Here is a 17,572-nt window from a genome sequence, read left to right as displayed (position 1 = left end):
CACTGTTCAGTACAAGAGACCTTAGGTGTGTTACTCCGGAATGCTCTGATCCTCGGTCTACAAAGTATATCAGGTGGAAGCAATGTGAGTCGAGTGGATTGAACGACCTACGTGTCGTGTGGTCTTGAAGGAAAACCGTGAAACTGAACTGTAGGTAGTATGTACTGTACAACCCAAGGATACATGTATCGGACCCCGAGTCCCAGACCGGGGCAATGGGAGATGAAACGGAGAAGAGGGATGGAACGAAACAATACAGGTAGGAATAAAAAGGGTTGTAGACGAGAAGAAGTAAAGAATAAAAATGATAAGAAAGTGATCAAGAACAGAAGGGGATGAGAAAGAAAGAGATAAAAGGAAAGGGGAACACGAGAATAGAAAGAGTCCAGTATGAACACATTCCCGGGTGAAAAGATCAAGAGAACCCGGGAACGCATTTTCTTGAATAGAACAGACCGAAATGAGATCAGGAATCAATAAATGTCGTCGTTCCCACAAATCTCAGATATTCAGCACGCATGGACGTCAAAGGTCGTTTTCTGTCTTGTTCTTTCATTTCTGCCGCCAATGCAAACATCAGGACCGCCAACTGAGCAGCTTTTTAAATTTCTTGCGCCGGGAAAAGGATCCCTTTCGACCTTCCTTATGTGTATGCCTTTCACCCGATCCGGATCCAGACCCAGGACCACCCAGACTAATTGAACTACCGAATCTGCGCTGCAGATCGTCCAGAGCTCGATTCGAGTGGCCTCGGAGTCCCATGTTCTCCGCATTGGCCGCGGCCAGCACAGACTGGACATGAGGATCGAAAAACATCGGATCATATGGATTGTAGTGTGGACCCGAAGACGGCGTGGAAGGTAACAATGATGACATGGTATTGGCGTAGTATGTGTCGTATGGAGAGGGGGGTTCCGAGTATGATGGTCCTGAGCTGCCACCATGGAATGTTTGAGGAAAAGAAGGAGGGGGAGGCGGAGGAGGACCCAAATCCAGCAGGACTCCTCGATCCCCTTCATCTACCTGAGACCAATCTCCATTGGCATAAACAGGTGAGCCCGGCTCACCAATGTCGCTGTCGCCAGAGTGGAAATTCGGTTGAGACGGAGAATGAGAGACCGGCGTCTGAAGGTCTGAAGGGTGTAGGATCTCTGATGCAAGGTCCGAGTCCCGCTCGTCCATTCGCCCTGCTAGAATAGCGAGTGGCTGCATCTGTGAGAGAGAGGTGTCGATCAGACCGAACTCCAGCTTTCGCTGTGGAGACGCCGAGAGAGAATCGAGTCGATGTGCGCGTGCTGAAGACCAGTAGTGGTGTTGTTTTTGAAGAGACGAGGCATCGGACAGCGAATCGAGTCGATCATGCACGCCAGGTGATGATTCGGATATGCCGGTGAGGGATTTTTTGGGTGTAGAGCAGCTCAATGATGGCGATATTGTGTAGAGAGATGGAGAAGAGAAATAAGAAGGGAGAGAGGCATCGGTGAATTGGGAGATAGACATGCTGTCGCAGCTGGTGTCCACCGAGTAAGGATGGCGAAACGCCGGGGGCTCGGTCTGAGGGTCAAAGGAAAGGATTGAACAATCGTCGACATCCTCAATGAAGGAAACAATCCGCGTCACATCTAGTGATTTGCGAGGATTCAAGATTTCAAACGAGGCGCCCCCGTGCGAGACGGTGGCGACAGCCTGCGATGTCGCCAGCATTGAAGGTTCGAGGTTGGTGGAAGATGGTAACGACTGTGATGGAACGTGGCCGGGAGACTGAGACTGAGACCGAGGGTGAGTGTGAGTCGAGGTCTGAGTTTGGTTTGAGGCCTGAGCTTGAGTTTGAGGCCGCACTGGGATCTGCCCGTTCCGGTGAAGCTTCTCACGGAAGGTGTTCTTGAATAATAGACAATACTGATTAGTGAGGTGACCCCCAGATATGAAAATTAAAAACAAGGTTCAGTAGTCGATAGACGATGGAGAACGACAGAATCAATTGTTTAAGAGTGGGTTGGAAAGAGAGAAACACAAAAAAGAAACAGGAAACAAGAACAAAGGGGTCAACCTTACCAGTCGCTTGCGATTTGGTCTCGGACGTGTCAATCTGGCCGAAACGAGGTCGACTCGTGGAGTCTGCGAGGGCGAAATGAGCACTGCACAGGGAGAATTGGGATGGTCAGTGGGTTGTCTTGCTTTCATTTTATTGTTCCATTGTTTATGCAATTGTTTTTTTATTCCTTTATCTTTCACTCATTTGCCCAAGTGGAGAGACAGGGCAACAAGACTTACCTGCAGAGGCTTGAGAAACTTCGTAGTCAAAATCACTTTGATAGGAGATGATGCTGTGAGAATAAGATGGAGATAAGGGCGGAGGACTAGACGCCCGCGACGAGGTGGAAATGGCACTGAAGGACAGAGAGCGACGATGGGGTTGGGGAAGCAGATGCAGGTTGGAGGTGGCGTTTTTGCGTTTGAGCGTCTTGTCCACGCGAAGATCAACGGGGTCGTTCACACACTCTGCGGACTGCGACAGGAACTTGCGATAGTCGTGAAGCGACAACATGCCTGTGATGCCCGTCTTGGTCGACCGAGGAAGTGACACGGCATCTGCACGAGTGGGCTCGTCAAGCGACGTGCAGGAGCAGGGGCAGGGTGCATGAACGCCATGAAATTCTCGACAATTGGAACACATTAAACTGTCCAGCAGTTCGGCGCTGTACCAATTGGCGAAGGGATCATGGACCATGTCTGCGATTTTGATCCCGATGCACTTTGAGCGCGATGTTGGTCTCCCTGACTCCCACGACGTTTTTCGTTTCTCGTTTTCCTTCTTCACCTCACTCCCTATACTTTACTTCTTTTTGGAGATTTCGAGCTTCTGAGAAGAGATCTGGATCTTGATCTTGATCCTCTCTGATCTGCGTTTCAGATCGGCCAAGGCTACCCGCAATGGTCGCCCACCCGCGTTGCGTATAGAGATTGTTGACCTGTCACTTTTGCATTGAGTGGATCCAAGTGATCAGTCCAACGCCAGAGGCGCGAGCGCAGTTCTGTACATCACCAGTTTAGTATTCGATTTTCAAATTGGAATCGTGCAAACTGCTCCAAAAGAAAGGGGAGGAAGGAAGACGATGCAAGGGACAATGTAAAGAAAAAAAAACAGGAAACCAGGACAACGTACTCGGTGAGCTCAGGGTTCAATGCAAGGCACGGCCGCTTTGCACGAACGCTTCAACCAATTTGAAACGCAACAGCGATTAGATCAACAATGGACCAATGGACCAAGGAAGAGATGTGCAACACAATCTACGATCCGTCTCGCCCCAATCTGGAGTAACAAAGCACAGAAAAATTAAACACAATCAAAAGAAGGCGGAGAAACACCAGGAACAAGAGGCGGCTCAACAAAGTCTTTTAGTACCTCCTTGGCTGCGATGCCGAGTGTGAGAAACCGCCGGCCGGCAGAACCAGACTTGTAAAATCACGAAGAACCGATGAATGAAGGACAATCCACCATGAACGAGAGTCAGGTCGCAGTGGTTAGTGAATGGGGAGACTGGTATCTGGCCGAGACCTGTGCCTGAGTCTGGTCTGGTCTGGTTCAGCCTCGGGTTTGGCCAAATTCGCAGCCTTTTCTCTTTTTTTCCCTGCTCTCTCCTCTCGCCTTCACGCATACATCCTTTTCACCTACTCGAATTTTTTTTCTCTCTCGGAACCACCCACATTGCCCCCGCGGAACGGAAGACATGCAAAGGATGTTCTGGAACCGGAGGCCTTGGAGGTGCCAGGAACACTGGGTCGTTGAGGGCGACCCCGTGGTTCAGCCAGTCGTGCTGGAGTCCAGGGCACGACTTTGACTGGGTCGCATGGTGGTTATAACGCCGTGGCGGAGAGACTCGACGACGTCACTCGGACCCATCTGGGGGGAAAAAGAAGAAAGAGAGAAGAAGAATGTTCAACGATCAGTCGCCAGATGGAAAGCCCGGAGGGAAAAGCGAAAAGTCCAAGAAAATAAAAAAAAGTCGGTCTGACGGTTCAAGAGTGAAAGTACGACTTGTGCTTCCTATTGGGCTACTCTCAACGTGAGTGTACCATATTGACTGGGGGTTTCTGGATGTGGTACTGCTGTACAAGTCGAGGAATGGAATGTTGTTGTGCATGACATTCACGAAAAGGTCATCCGTCCGACTTGACGTGGTAGTGGTCACCAGTCACCATCTGCTGAGCCTCCGATCGACACAAGTGACCAGCATCCAAGCTGCTACAGCACTGGACTAGTACTATTACTCTTGAAGAGCCCCGGAATGTGAAACCGACCCTGTGAAATCATCAATGGGTTTGCATCACAACTGCAGCGAAAAAAAAAATGACATGCAGATAGATGGGGGAGAGGAGGATCCGCTCCACCAGAGTGGCTCCCGATCGCCCGTCGAGAGGTGGAGATGGGGAGAGTCATTCGCCATGATGCGATCAATCGGAATGCAGAGAAGCTCTCGAGACAAAAGAGGTATTTCCCACATTGTGGTTGACGAGTTGATGGGTTGAGGATGCGTCGGATCGAATCAGTTTTGGCTTGTTCAACCTCATCCACCTTTTTCAGGCAAAGGCTTCACTCTTCACACCCTCCGTCGCACTCGCACGGTCCAATCAGTGGCGCAAAGCGCACTTTCGACCGACTGACCCACACCACCTGGGCCCTGCAGAGATGCTCCGGTTGACCACTCGGCGTGCAGAACACCACTTGGCTGGTCAGAGACAAGCAAGAAGAGAAGAACACAGCGAAGAAGATGTGTGGCGGACCCAAGAAGAAGGAAACCCAACCTAGAGCTGCATAGCACAGTCGTGGTAGCCCTACATGTTGGGCAGAAATGTTTCTTCTTCTACTTCTTCTTTTCATCATCTCAAGACAAGATCAGTCCAGAACGCAGGAACCGGAGCCTCATTTCTTCCATGTCCCATACAACTTTTGGAGGCCAACCCGTTGGTTGGTTCTGGTCTAATCCGAGCAAGACCGACAGGTGGCAACGTTCACTGCCGTCGCTTCCTTCCCATCTTCCTCATATGATGGTTCTCGTGCAGGGACCGACCCAAGGAACGGTCAAACCGGCGCGCCGATAATTCCAGGCATCAATCAGTCCAGAGTCCAGACTCCAGAGGGGAGAGTGGAGAGAGGCCTCGCACGCAATTCTCGGAAGAGGTCGATCAGGCCAGAACTGTGAGATGGGGAACAGGCTCCAGACTGAGGTACGCAGAGCCGACGCTGTGTGGTTGTGTAACTGGGTCCTCCTCTGGATTGGACCTGGCTTTCGGTGAATAATGATCGTGCAGACTGCGGACAAGAGGGAATCCCTCAAGAGGCGGTGGATGATGCGTAGAACGTGACCTGGTCTCGTCAGATCACATGAATTGTTTGTATGCCATGACTCGACTACTGGAAGTAACTTCTTCTCCTCATTCATGATTTCCAGAGACGTACCCACCACCGTGTGCTTTTGAACTGAAATGGATATTCACTAAACACCCACTAATCATCAATCATTGCAATTCATTGTGAGAAGATACTGGATAAGCACACGTGCACACGGTTCGTGGGTTGCGAATCCCGATTGGCACCTGGCATCGAGACTCGGTGGAAGCTGGCTGTGCAGATAACAGATGTATATCTGTCGAAACTTCTGATTAAGAGGGCATTGGGGATTCTTCTACACACAGCTATTACCTAGAATGCTGGCACTTGATTACGATGAAGCCAAGGTACTTGAGTACTTAATTCTACCTTCCAAAGAGAAAACTTCTATAAAACGGACTTGGCCAGGTACCTACCTAATGCTTTCCAGAACCTGAGTGATCTACTATTAAACACTTATCTGACCATGTAACTATATATTCCAGATAGGCCGTACTCAGGTATAGCCACAACTGCTTAAACTCAGCAACCAGCTTCCAAAGCACCATCGTATCAATTCATCCCACGTGAAGAGCGGCATACGGACTCATCTTACAATCCACCAGACTGCGTCGACTCCCAAGTCACCAACTGCCACAGCAACTCCTCCACATCACCACATCAAACCGAAAATCTCGCAAGAGGTCGGGTCAGATCTGCCGACCACCACGGCATTCCAAGTCTCTTGCTTTGACTTTCCCTGTTTCCCCGGTCCAACAACCCTCAGTTCCACCTCTCGGTCATGCCGAAAGCATGAAGACTTGGTCCTCGCACACTACGGTAGGTACCCGGGTCCCGGGGGCGGGGGGCTAGAGGGGTCTTTTTTTTTTGCTCTTATTGCGCGGGAGTTCGGTCCAGACTACTATTGGGCTTTGGAAATAGGTACAGCACAAGTGTGAAAAGTAAATATTGACGACTGGGCAACTCATTGACTGCAAAGAAAAGTCTCATCCGTAGAAGACGAATCATGTCTCCGAAGACCAGCCGAGACCCCGAGAGTCCTATCAACTTGCCTGGCCTGCCCTGACAAGGCAGAAATCGTCGAAAGACCCGCCTCTATCCTATCCTCTTGTCTACACCTTACCATAGGATTTGGTGGAAGACGAGAGACCTACATGACTACCCGGCCGGATGAGCGCATTGTAGAAACGTACGGGCTCCAGAAAGTCCAGTTATTGGCCTTGTACGATCTCAGACGGTCTGTGGTCTATCGAGTAAAATCTTTTCCGGTAATGGATAGGTGGAGGACTTCTTTGATCTCTAGAGCTTCACCTAGACAGGGACTTTGATAGCGATAGATACCTCCCTAGGTAAACGATAGAACGGTCAGTCATAGTAAACGGGTCCTTCTGTTTTCTACATACCTACCTGCAGATGGTAAAGACACATCGGACGCGAACATCGACCGCGATCCCCACGGGACAACATAATCTGTCGTCCTATTAAGTACCTACCTGCTACCAGTACCGAATGCGTAACTATTGCTGACGATAATAATATGTTCTCTGGATTACATTTGCAGTCATTATCCGTTCTGGCCGGACATGGAGGCCGTGTGGTATCATAAGATGGCAACGCAGAAGACAAGAACAAAACAACTTGAGAATATCAAAGCAAATGAGCCAGTCTAACATATGCATCTTCTTCGAGACCCGAAAGGAAAAAAGCCAAAAATGAACAAAGAAAAAAAACATCGCAAATCATCAAAATGAAAAAGATCCCCTAATCTCAATTTCAGAACAAATGTCTGGTGATGAGATTCGGCCCGGCAAGGGGGTTGACTCCTGCTTCTGAATGACATATGTCTCATCCCTTCTCCGAGCTCAATTAAGGGGAGCGACCTTCAGTCTAGTGACGTTTGTATTTCTGCCAGTTGTGATTAGTATTTGGTGACCCAAGGACTGATCAGGAACAAAAGACCATCACTCACATCTTCCATTTTGCGCCGATTGCTTGGATCAAGACTATTGCCGGCACCCAAAAGTGTCTGCCCAACAGCCTTGGAAACGCCAATCGCGGGCCGAAGGATGAGTGTCGGCGCCCGCCTCAAAACAGCCTTGGCTGCGTCCTTAGCATTACCACTCTCCACAACCTCGCCTGGTACGGCGACAACAGCATCCCGCGCTAAAAGAAGATCGCGCTCCAAACCTCGGAAAGCACCCCGTAAACCCTGAACTACCCCGAGGGGTTGTTCAGCGTAAGGGGAGATCTTGTTGCTCTCTTCCTCATCATCATCGTGATCATCCTCCGATGTGAAAGCTGGGCTCTGAGGAGACGCCAATAGATCTTCGGCACCTTGTAGGACGGTCTGCGTGCCAATGGCGAGCTTCGCACCCAGTTTGACCAACTCGCTCGAAGTAGTCTTGGCAAAGGCCGCGGCACCCTTTTGAATGCTTCGCACGATTCGACCGTCTTTCTTGTATTCACGCATCGGCACAACAAACAACTGGCGAACACCCCCACCGACATTGACTAGAGATCGAATAGGCGCAAGGCCAGCAAGCACCCCTGGTAGCTGATTAGCCTTGACGTCCGGTGTCCAGATGTCATTGAGGGTAATCCCAAGGCGATCAAATCCAGAGACTCCGTAAATAATAACGTGTCTGAGCACCATATCCGATCCGTCCAGTACGAAAAAGTTCATAAACTCAGTCGTGCGACCCGATCGCAGGCCAGCGTAATCCACCCGCTTGGGCTTGAAGTCGAGCTTAACTTGTATCGCATTGACCTCGACACGCTGCAGAAAGGGCGCTTCTCCAGGAGTGGGCAAGGCTTCTACGGATTCATCCCGGAATTCAAAGAATCGGCTCATAAAATCAAGAGCATCTTGATCCACATGCAGTCGCAGCGGTAGTACAGAAGCCTGGCTTGTTAGTACATGACCCCAGAAATCAGGCAAAGGGAAGAAATTGTTGGGTGCAAAATGATTTCTTACCTTCAGAATAAGTTCCGATGCCGCTAGTTCCGCAATCGGTTTCACTGTCAGGATCTCCAGATGAACCATACTCGTCCCACTCTCTCGCTCGCCAGCCTCATGAAGATAGGTCGCGAACTTCTTCCAAGTAGAAGTAGGTACATGATCAAAGACTTCCAGGTCCTTGATGCGCACGTCTAGGGAGCTTTGAGTTTCGCCCGAATCAGGGGGAAAGACGACGAGATCCGCACAGATCCCTGATAATTCAAACGTCATTTTGTGATGCTTGCTGCGATGCAAGCGAAGCTTCTTCTTTTTCTCGCGAACATGCGCAGAGCGACCCTGTCGAGATGTAACCCCTGTCACAGTGGTGGACGTGGCATAGCTTCCTGTTTCACTTGAAAGATCGTTGATGTCGCGATTGATCTCACCATGCAGCTCTCGGGGATCTTTGTTGGCAGGTATTCCAATGTAAATTGAATTGAACAGGAAGTCGCCAATAACAGATTCTTCTTCCTCTTCAGCGGTCGAAGATATCCGAGACGTGCGAGCCCGTCGCTCCGTAGCTTTCAATTCTACTTGATCGACCGCTTTAGAGATAGTTTCTCTAGTCTTTTGCCAATCAAAGCCATCGAATAAGTTCCAAATCACATGCACATCTCGCACTCGAACGCGTAATGGACTCATGTGGAGTTTCTGGTCATCGGTAAGACCATAAGTATTTTTTGCAGTGTCCCAGCGATGGGCAGTCCCTCCAACCGCAGAACTTCGGGCGAAATGATTCTCTTGAAAGTCGAGCTCAGTCAAACTAGACGAAACATGATAGTCGGCTTCAAAGTCATCCACAAGCTCACCACTGGCACTCATTGTGCGTTCCTCCGGGCTAATAACGTCAGGGAATTTTTGGTCTTTGGGATAAAATTCGCTGACATATTCAAGCTCCTCGCTCGTATTAGGGGTCTCCTCGGGACTGCCTTCAGGTAGGACAGCCATGTCAGTGCCAGTATCGAAAGCATTGCCGGTAAAAGAAGCAAGCATTTCTTGTAGAGGAGTGACCTCGGTACGATATTTGACCGCGACATTTGGAGGTGCAGGAGGCTGAAGACCATTTAGAATATTGATGAGCGTCTGTGTCGAGTCCGCACAGGTCTCCAAAATGAGAAGGCGATTGCCCAACTCGATATCGAGAGACTTGTAACCGTCCTCGGCAGGTCGCGTAATCTTGACGGCTGCAGTCGCGGTCGATAGCGAGGAGACGGGAACATAACCACGAGATATGTATTCCCCAACTTGATGACTCTGAGTGACTGCCGAAGTACGCTGTCGAAGATTGTCAACATTTCCCTCGTTCTTTATGTTGTCAATGATAAGTATAGACGCTTTCCTGATGTCAAGGTTGGCCTTGGCCTCTGTCGACTGATCCTCGTGCATCGTGCCACTGAATCTCGAATTCGTAAGAACGACCAGAGCTTTTGCAGGTGAATTGCGCGGATTTAGACCAAGAACGCAATCCTGAAAGACTACAGCTAATCTCTTAGGTTTCTCAGACGCAGGTGAAACCCCCCTTTCGGGGGATGGGCAGGGAGACGACCCCGAAAAGCGACCCGAGTGCTGCGCAAGATTGGCTATCGAGTTTGCCATTTCGCTCGCAAGTTCTTCACCAGTTGCACATTCCCCGAGTCCCATAAATGCCATGATCGAAGGAACGGTGTACTCGATCCTCAGACCGTGGAACTTGATCTTAAATGTGGGGTCCATCTCGTCCGGAATGAATCGGGCCATGAGAATAGGCGCTTGTGTGGCGGTGGAAACTTGCTCATTGACAGCAAACAGAGATCTTCCGATTATTTCTTCTTCGCGGTTTCGAGTGACAGTCAAGGTTTCAATTTGTGTGGCGATCAAGGAAGGCATGCTGATCCAGGCAACCTCAGCGTTGACAAGACGGCAATCCATGTCCCCGACATCTCCCCCTAAGTAGACCTGCGTACTAAGATCCCTGACCAACGTCAATGTCAAGATACCTGGGCGGTCATCCTCTGGCAGATACTTTGTGACGCTGGATAATCGAGCTAGCTCCGAGCCAAGCTCTTCCAAAGGTCGCAGGGCAGGTAAGCTGGAAATGACAGTCTTCATCTCTGATACTGTCACTCGGAGAACTGATCCTTGCCTTCGTTGCCGAAGTAGTGTATCTACCATTATGTCATCGTCATCGTCATATCTGTCCTTAGACGGCGTGATGAGGGTCAAAAGGCGATCCAGATCGACTTCTTTCGGTGAGAATAAAAATTCTACTCGGATGTTGGACAATGTCATTTTGGCTGGTGCGTCCAGAGTTTCGTCAAGCGGGTGCGGTCCACTGAGCCTTGCCTTGTCAACCTGGATGCCAACACCTTCAGACCGACTGACAATTTTGACGGCGGTAGTGCTGAGATTGATAGAGTGCGTTTCGCCAATGACATCGACTATTATACCGCCCAATCGAGCATTTGCTTTCCAAGGAATCGAAGCGATTCCCTCTTCGTGGGTAAGCGGAGGAGGGCTCTCAAAGTGAACAGCCCGAGGGCGTTTGTGGGACACTTTGGGCATTCCCTTCAAGGTTGATGTAGATGAGATTGAGCTTCCAAGCTCGAGAATAGAGCTCAGACCACCCATCCAACCGAGAACTTCTTCTATGTGGCGAACGTTCAGATTGATGTGCATAGGAAGAGTCAACACGTCGACCTTTACCGAGTCAGCGGATCTGGTAAGTGACACGTGAACATCCACTTGCTTCGATCCTGCCAAGTCCCTTGTAGACTCTCGAATCCTCAGCTCTTCGTTGAAAGAGATGACGTGATCCAACGCAGTCCCGAACACAAGAGTAGATATGTCAAGCTGCTGGGCTGTGCGCTTCTCGGTCGCGGCCAGCTTCAATGCCAGTCCTGTTGCCTTGACCCGCAATATCACTCCTTCCAGAGAGGGGTCTGTGAAGGATGGTAGTGTTGGAGACGCACGTGGGTATACATGTGCCGCTTCCGGTACGTGGTCAACGAAGCGGATTGATAAGTCGTGCACATCTATCTGCAGATCTGTTTGCACGGAAGCCTTTGGTGACGAGCTGCCTCGCTTGTGTTGACTATCATCACGGCCATCAAATGATGCGCTCAGCTGCTGACCTGCTTTGACCAAAAGCCAGCCGGTGGCAATGTCGAATTGAACAGACAGTGCGAATATTTCTACCGCAATCGCTATAGAGTCGGTGGGCCCACGATGACTTTCTGTAGTTGACAGAAGTGGATCAGTTGACTGACTTGATGAGCCAACTGCTGCAAAAGCCCTGGAGGCGAACATACTGTCCCCGTGGTTGGACTCCCGCATAAAAGATGCAGGGTTCTTGGTGTCCCTGTCGGTGCCGCCTGCACTTATATTGGGTGAAGAGGCGTTCTGCTCTCCATCAGAGCTCAAAGGTAGCCAAATGAGAATCTTATCGATGCTGAATATTGGTTTTCTCTGCTCACTGAACGTGCTGCTAGTGGGTAATGACGGAGTAGGTGTGGAGGTTCTGTCTGCAGGTTGGGAGAGGGGAGAAATTTGCACGCGGTTGAAGTATTCCTCTATTGACGGGTGTATTGATGCTTCATCTACCTTCGGCGTTGATTCATTGGACGAGCTCTGGTCGGCAATGGGGACATGTCCACCTTGACCAGATTGCGAAGAGCTACCTGTACCGGGACGACGATGAACTGAATCCCAGGCTCCCGGCATTCTCGGTGCGAAGCTGCCACCTTGACTCAAAGCGCTCATGTACAAACTCTGAGCCTCATCGTGAGAAAAGTACTGTGATTCCATGAGGCCAGCTCCATTCGTTTCTTGCTCTGGTGACAAACTTCCACTTTCTGATCGAGGACTATTGGGTGAGTTGGCCGCTTGGGCTGACTCTCGTTGCGATAGAGATAAGCCACTATCTCCTCGAACTGCCCTCGCATCATCGAAGTACGGCAGTATAGCGGAACCTGCTTGACTTTGCCTGTGTGGATTTTGTCTCTCGGAGGTTGATGTCCCCAAGTCCCTTTCAACAGTATATGGATCCTTAGCCTCCGTGTCTTCAGAATCAAATTGCTCTGTAGGAAGCAGATGCTTGGGTTGGTCAAATTCGTCTTCCATCTGGCGCCTTCGCGGGCGAAGTGGAGCAGGGGGCTCTTCATCGAAATCATCAAATTGCGTGTCGATGACAGACTCCAAATAGTGGGGATTGTCCAGAAACGACCTTTCGCTTGAAAATTCACGGGAGTCCTCGAGTGCGTTGTGGTGTCGGTATTCATCTTCAGAAGCCGCATCCGAGAACCGACCATCGTGAGAAGGCGACCCATTCGATGAGGTAGGAGAGGTTGGTCTCGACACAATCTCGTCATCCATGGACTGCCTCCTCACGGCGTAGTCCTCCAGGTTGAGAGGTTCCTCCAAGGGCTGTTGCTCCACAGTCTCGTCATTTGAAGTATCACCGCAAGTACTGCTGTCATCACAATCTGGGCGGTAGGACGGATCAAAAATTGTCGACCTTGTCATTGCAAGGTCCAAATCAGATTCTGCGGATTGAAAGGGCAGGGGTGAAAAATTATGCTGGGGACTTTGGCTCTCTTTTGACCGCATTGTTGTTGTCGGTGATGTTGGGACGGTGAAACGAGCATAATTTCCAAACACGCTCGAGTTGGAGACGAGGCCGAATTCTATAGTCGTACAAGACACCAGCCGTTTCCCCACGCGCACGGGTATAGGCTCGTCTCGACTAGAGGTAGATTCAGATGCACCATGCACATCGATCTCGCCCACAGTCAACAGCCCGGCCACAAGGTCTGGCTTGTCCTCGGGATACCTTTTGGATGGGCCCTCTTGCTTCAGCTCCATGTCCAGACGCAATGTCACATCTCTGATCTTCAGCTGAAACCGATCAGCCACGCCTCGAAGAAATCCAGCAATGAAGCTGGGTAGAGAGAGCGTCTCATTTCCTAAGCCAAGCTCTTCATCCTCATCGTCTGCGAAAGAAGTGCTTTCATGCACAGTATGTGACTTGGATGACAAAGCCGCCTGCAGCTCTTGCTTTTCCTCCGATGGCTCAGCCTCCAGAAACGACTGTGCCAGGTCGGTCGCATCTGGTAATATTTGAACATCCTCGGGTCTCCGAGACACAGGAGACAGAGGACTTGGGGAGAGGCCCTCCTTCGAGACTACCTCGTCCGGTAGAACCTGAATATGTACGTTTATCCCGCAGGCTTCGCAGGCTATCCCGCTGCTGTATATATCGGCCGGAACGGTGATCCGAAGGAGGCGAACGCGTGCACTGAGCAACTTGAAATTCGAAGGAAGGTTGAGAAGAGAGGTCAATTTCTAGATGACTGTACTCAGTAACGTGTTTCCCATCTTTGAGGCCCCTGATTAAATGCATACGCATCGACCCCGCACAAAACACGCTCATACTGACCTCTAGCTTCAGCCCGATATCCCTAAGCTCCACCGTACTACGCTGTCCCCAGCGGATGCCGAGGTTATCGGGGTCCAATGCATCTGTATCGACGATTCCCAGGCGCGACAGGGCATATTTCAGCAAGCGCTTCTGGAAGAACGAAGGCAAGAAGTACGACATGTTTACAGTGCCGCCACAGGGCCTGGTTCAACAGACACAAGGGTTCATCGAAGTCTGGCCATCTTTTGACGTGAGTAGCCAAAGATTTTCACACCACACCGAAGCGGCGAAGACAAAAGAGTATGGACGACCGATAGAGTGTGGTGGAGGGGGTGGTAAATGACGTGCGGAGTAGGAATCTCGATGGGCACCTGATAAAGCCGATAAGTGATCTACCGGTTAGGCAGTCAGGCGGACCCTCTTCCCCTTGGGACCAGATCCAAAAGCGACAGATTCTCCACTTTCGGGGGTAGCACCCTTCCACAACTGACAGCATGACTCGGATACATTTGCTGTTCTGCTCTTTGCTTCAAGCTACGGATGACAAGTTTTCGGGATTCAACATTGACAGACTTGTATTTTATGAAATTTCTCGAGCCATGTGCCCGAAGCCCATAGCTATTGGGCTCTCAGAGATGCCGGGAGGCTCTGGAAGTATGGTTATGCAATGTCCGTGCCCATGTTCTTGGCAAGCCGATTTCAATTACTCTTCCTCGTCAAACTCCGCAAACTCCAACACGATCCACTCGCAGAACTTCTCGAACTCAGCATGCCATTCTTGCAGGCGCACGGCTTTCAGTCCGCTTCCAAGAATCCCTTCTTCAACGTCTTGTTTCCATCTCGCAGTCGGTTGGTCCTCGAAACAGCTCCATCGGAGGGAATTCTGAACCATCATGGCCAGTCCAGCCAGATCAACGTTCTCTAATCCCTGAAGAGCCTGCCAGAAGTCATGAGTCAGACCATTTCGCCCGTGACCGAGAATGGCGGGATCATCGTTACACAATGAGACGGCGACGCCCCGGGATAACAATGCCGGCAATGGGTGGGCCTTGATGGAGCTGGCTAGCCGAAGAATCTCGTTGGAGATGGGACAACACTCGATCATGATTTTCTTCTCCTTGACCAAGTCGATGAGCAGCGGGTGTTTGAAGAGGGAAAACCCGTGACCAATTCGTCGGGTACCCAGTAAGATCGCATCGAATAGGTTGTTGTCCGTTTCGTCGCCATCTCCAAGGCACTCCCCGGCGTGGAAAAAGAAAGGGATGTCGAGGCCTTCCTCTGCGCAACGTTTGCGGAACCAGAACAGAATCGGTACCAGGCTCTTGAGAGGTCTACCCAAGTCCTCCTGGCCGACCAAATCAAAGCCACAAATGAGGTCGGGGAATGCATGTTTGGTATCAATGCACTGCTTCATTGACTCGACAATGTCCTTGTTGCCAAAACGACGGAGCGTGGTCCAGATAATGCGAGCGCCATAGAATGACTTTCCCTGTTCAGTCTTCTTAAAGGCTTCGAGTTCTTCCTCAACGACTTGAGCCCAATGATCATAGCCATCGTCGGTCTCGTCGCTCCCTTGCCTCCTCCATTGAAAGACAAAGGCAATGCGGAATTCCACGTATCGAATCCCGTCCGCGGCCAGTTGGCCGAGCATGCGGCGGAAACATGCCCGGAAAATTGGCTCGTACATGAGGATCGAGTTAATGACCGGGAATGTAGTGGTGAAGATCGCCCAGATAGCATCGACACCGTGATGGTGGAAGTAGGAATGTTCGGGCATGATCATACAGCGACTACGCAGCCAGTCGCGAAACCCAGTCTCGCCATCAGGATGTGATGCAGCTGCCGAGTGGATTGGAATCAACGAGGACGGTTTGTACTTCTCCGTCCAGATACTAGCTTTCTTTTCGCTGTCGGCTGTCGGCTGTGACGAGTACTGGAAGAAGACAGGCCCGTGCTCCCTGTCGTTGGCGGATGCCAAGGCCTGGGGTGCCAAAATATGCATGCCCGGCGTTGAGAAGGCTTGGTCGATGAGAAAGTCAATGTCGAACATGGCGTCCATATGAGCGTGTAGAAGTGAGCCCTTGGGCATTCTCTCAACAATCTTCCACAGGTTGGTCTTTTCCATACGACCTTTGGCATAGTGAAACATGACACCCGGGTACAGGATCTCGTCGGATTGGTGAGCTGCATCCTCATCTAATCCGTTCGTCCAGATCTCGTTATGTTCGCGAGCTCGAATCTGGGAGACGATCTTGCAAGCTCGAGCAGCGATGGGAGATAAAGACTTCCGGAACAGTGCATCTGATAAATGTCAGAACGGTGATTCGAGACAGGTACACACGACCACACCAGAATCTGGCGGCTGAAAAATGAGGAGCAATTCTAGATGCTCTCTTACCGTGGCGCCGTTTGCGCTCCTCAGCGATCAGCGCGTCACGACCTTTCAAATATTGCTGGATGAAGGGATCTTCGAACTGAGGAATACCCGCCTCAAGCTCCCATGCACTGTCGCCGGCTTCCATATTTCGCTTTTTGATTGTTCAGCCTGCCTGGATCTTTGACACCGGAACAATCCTGGTCAGCCGCGAAGATCGGTCAAGCTTCCTTGGGAGAACGACCAATGAACCTGTCCTCGGCGTGGCAGACACCCCGCATTGCACAGTGTAGCCTGACGGATCAGGCGCAAACCAGCCCCCGGGGACCATCGAGGAAGTCATGTGGGCTCTCTCCCCATAAGCTAGGAGTTCGCTCCAGCACCACTGAACCTGCCGGAGTCGACGAGCTGTTGTTTACGTTCAATAACGAGCAGAATACTACTGATTGTGAATCAAGAGAGCACCAAATATCGGGCCCGATACAGGTCAAACTGTCCCTTTGAAAATCGTTGATAGCTCCCACATAACCGCTTGCTAAGGCCGCAAGTTCAGTCAAGAATTGAAGACTCAAGACGCTAGTCAATTGATAGATAAGGTAGTGATACTAGTAGATAGTAGATACTAGATTAGTAGATAGAACTAGATACTGATCGAGCGCTACATAAAGCCGCGCTTCTGCCGAACGTCATCCACGTTTATCACATATACAGATTACAGACTACAGACAGGCGATGAACTTTGATCAATAACAGCCCAGGAGGGGAAACACGATATCTCAGCTCCTGTGGATTACGTGATGCCTCATTCCATAGGCTTGTAGGTAATTGCTCTCGGCTCCTTCGAGTTTCGACATATGAAAGAAAAACGTGACCCGAACAAAAAAAAACAATCAGACCTACGGTAGTGAATCACTGAATAGCGAATACTACTCCTGAGTCCTGACTTACTGGGTGGTCTCATTCAACCGTCGCGACTGGCCCTGATAAGCTTCACGTCTCGTGACCTCCCGAGAAGCGCGGGCTGACCGCCACCGGACGAGATGATCCCAATCACAGAGTTCAGACTAGTGGCCCCCCATACAGCCAATCGCTCGAATTGCCTACTGTTCACGTAACGCCAAGATCTGCCGGGCCGGGGTGGCGGTGACTGTCCCTATCGGTTGGTGGACGCTCGATCCCTATCGGGTCGAGGGTGCAAGTCGCGTTGGATGCCAAGGATTCGGGTCTGTCGAGTGTTGACCAGGATTGGGCAAAACAGGGTTGTCTCACAACGCCTATCTGCGGAAATTGTAGGATCGTACAGGTGCAACTGTACAGTTGGACTCGGTAGGGACTTTATTCGGTAAGTGAAATCGTCAATGATAGAGTTCCCCCCGTTGAATTGTGTTTTCCCGTCGATCAAGGAGCTCGGGG

At 50.6% G+C, this 17,572-nt stretch overlaps 3 protein-coding genes across 3 annotated transcripts; all 3 read right to left on the bottom strand.

The window, feature by feature from the left end:
* Window positions 1-576: 576 nt before the first annotated feature.
* Window positions 577-2,731, bottom strand: N7539_006431 (oxidoreductase, short-chain dehydrogenase/reductase family; the record flags this gene model as incomplete). The annotated part of the gene is made up of 3 exons (XM_056936033.1): window positions 577-1,881; window positions 2,056-2,138; window positions 2,275-2,731. 3 exons carry the CDS (start codon window positions 2,729-2,731, stop codon window positions 577-579), a joined length of 1,845 nt encoding a protein of 614 aa, XP_056788957.1.
* Window positions 2,732-7,310: 4,579 nt separating this feature from the next.
* On the bottom strand, window positions 7,311-13,965 carry atg2 (uncharacterized protein; the record flags this gene model as incomplete). The annotated part of the gene is made up of 2 exons (XM_056936032.1): window positions 7,311-13,709; window positions 13,804-13,965. 2 exons carry the CDS (start codon window positions 13,963-13,965, stop codon window positions 7,311-7,313), a joined length of 6,561 nt encoding a protein of 2,186 aa, XP_056788956.1.
* Window positions 13,966-14,488: 523 nt separating this feature from the next.
* On the bottom strand, window positions 14,489-16,307 carry N7539_006429 (putative CECR1 family adenosine deaminase; the record flags this gene model as incomplete). The annotated part of the gene is made up of 2 exons (XM_056936031.1): window positions 14,489-16,086; window positions 16,184-16,307. 2 exons carry the CDS (start codon window positions 16,305-16,307, stop codon window positions 14,489-14,491), a joined length of 1,722 nt encoding a protein of 573 aa, XP_056788955.1.
* Between the last annotated feature and the right edge of the window lie 1,265 nt (window positions 16,308-17,572).

This window comes from Penicillium diatomitis (assembly GCF_028827545.1).
Source record: "Penicillium diatomitis strain IBT 30728 chromosome Unknown utg000008l_segment0_segment0, whole genome shotgun sequence".
Taxonomy (NCBI): Eukaryota; Fungi; Ascomycota; class Eurotiomycetes; order Eurotiales; family Aspergillaceae; genus Penicillium; species Penicillium diatomitis.
The sequence above is the reverse complement of the archived record's forward strand: the minus strand, read 5'-3'. Positions and strand labels throughout refer to the sequence as shown.